Source organism: Aplysia californica, unplaced genomic scaffold (assembly GCF_000002075.1).
Source record: "Aplysia californica isolate F4 #8 unplaced genomic scaffold, AplCal3.0 scaffold01170, whole genome shotgun sequence".
NCBI lineage: Eukaryota > Metazoa > Mollusca > Gastropoda > Aplysiida > Aplysiidae > Aplysia > Aplysia californica.
In genome coordinates, this window is record NW_004798440.1 from 69,547 (window position 1) to 71,570 (window position 2,024).

Here is a 2,024-nt window from a genome sequence, read left to right on the forward strand (position 1 = left end):
GAGAGGAGGGGAGGTTTGGGAAAGGAGTGGGGGAGGAGGAGGGGAAATGTGGTGTAGGAGGGGGTGGGGAGATTTTTTCGAATTCAAATCTTTGAATAAATAATATCTTGATAACGATTCCGAACAATTTTACGTTTTTGATAGAGCAGAGAGAAAGGTTAGTTTAGGACCTTATGGTATTAGTAAGTAAAAACGTTCTTTCTGCTCAGTACATAGTTTTGAGAAATTTGACGTCAAAAATTGTGAGTTTCATATCACGTCAAGCTTTTTTCGAATGCAATTCTTTAAATGAAAACAACTGCGAATTATCTTTCGATTGTGATAGCGCGGATAGAACGATAGAACATTTAGTTTCTGACCTTATGATCTGAGTAACTGAAAACGACCAAAGATGCCGTACAAAACCTTGTCATTCTAAGGTAGAGACCTTTTGACCAAATTCCCGCCAATCATGATTGTTAGGGAAAAAAGCAAACCACACTAGTACACCCACCAACCATCCAGTCTCTCACTCTCACTTGTTGACAATATTCCCGCCCATGGCCCTGACCAGGGAGTCGGTCCTGTTGTCCAGGTAGTAAGCAGCGAAGCTTTTGGCATCCACTGTGGCCTGCGAGGCGCCAAGGAAGAGCGAGCCAATGTTGGTACTGAAGGAGAAGCCGGCAGCGACTTTGAGGGCCGTCTCGCTGTATGACGAGTGGTTCTTGATGTCTGTCTTGATCTGTTCTTCCTGGAAACAGACACGAAGAGAAGTTGCAATCAAGCAGTAAATGGCGGAAGGTTCGGGTGGCCATTTGCTTTTCCTGTATACAGACACATAGACACCTCACAGTCAGGCAACAAATTATGTCTATAGGTTACTGTGGTTATTTGTTCTTCCTGTAAAAGATGAGTCAAAATCAAGCAATAAGTGGCTGTAAGACGAGTGGTTCATGATGTCTGTCTTGATCTGTTCTTCCTTGAAAAAGAAAAGTAGATACGTCACAATCATAGATGTGAGTACATAGCATTGTGCACTTAGATACGTAAATGAATGAATGAATGAATGAATGAATGAATGAATGAATGAATGAATGAATGAATGGATGAATGAATGAATGGATAAATGAATGAATTGATAAATGAATGAATGAAAGAATGAATGAATAAATGAACACACGAATAATTCACCGGATGGATGAATGAATGAATGAATGGATGGATGAATGAATGAATGAAGGAAGGAACGTACTCATAATTCATCGAATGAATGAATGAATGAATGAATGAATGAATGAATGAATGAATGAATGAATGAATGAATGAATGAAATGCCAACCTGTATGATTGCGGCTCCGGCGTCCACACCAGTGCTGACATGAGTTCCAAACTCTCTCACCAATTGCTGGGATTCGAACCTGAGACCACACACAACACTTACTCACATACAAAATTGGTCTTTTAAAAGATTTATCTGAAGTTCAATGTCAGAGCAGATTAAATGTTACGAGATCCTTTTCTCCAATCAGCATAAAAGGAACGGTCCGTTCTGTTGTTGTTTTTTGATATACGAAACGACAAGGGGGTGGTTTAGTCGAGATTCGGATCTTTATTTATGGGCCAATTTTGTTTTAGCGTGTTTTGCAACATGGACCAAAGAAGAAGGACCCATAATTATAGGCCTGCTACCCCTCATATGACTTAACATGAAGCTGCAAGCGCCGTAAAACTTTTAACAATGTGAAACATAGACTAGGCTGGCTGGCAATTGGACTGACCATTTATTTATTGTTGGTTACGCCATTAACACAAGTGGATCTCAAACACTCTGCTAAATTGTAGGTACCATCGAGGAATAATGATACTGATAGTACCGTTTTCTTGTCAGGTAGAGTAAAACTTTAGAGAGAGGGTGTGGAAAGAGAGAAAGAGACAGAAATAAAGAGAGACAGAGAGAGAGAGAGCGAGAGAGAGAGAGAGAGAAAAAGAGAGCGAGAGGGGGGTGAGAGAGAGAGAGAGAGACGTAGAAAGAGACAGAGACAGGA

General features: G+C 40.6%; 1 protein-coding gene across 1 annotated transcript in view; it reads right to left on the reverse strand.

Annotated features, from left to right (window-relative positions):
• LOC101861925 (macrophage-expressed gene 1 protein) overlaps window positions 1-2,024 on the reverse strand; it is a gene marked incomplete in the record, with an annotated part of 26,010 nt that overhangs the window by 15,687 nt on the left and 8,299 nt on the right. The window contains 1 exon segment of the mRNA XM_013090188.2: window positions 519-730. Within this exon segment, the coding sequence (XP_012945642.1) occupies window positions 519-730 (212 nt within the window).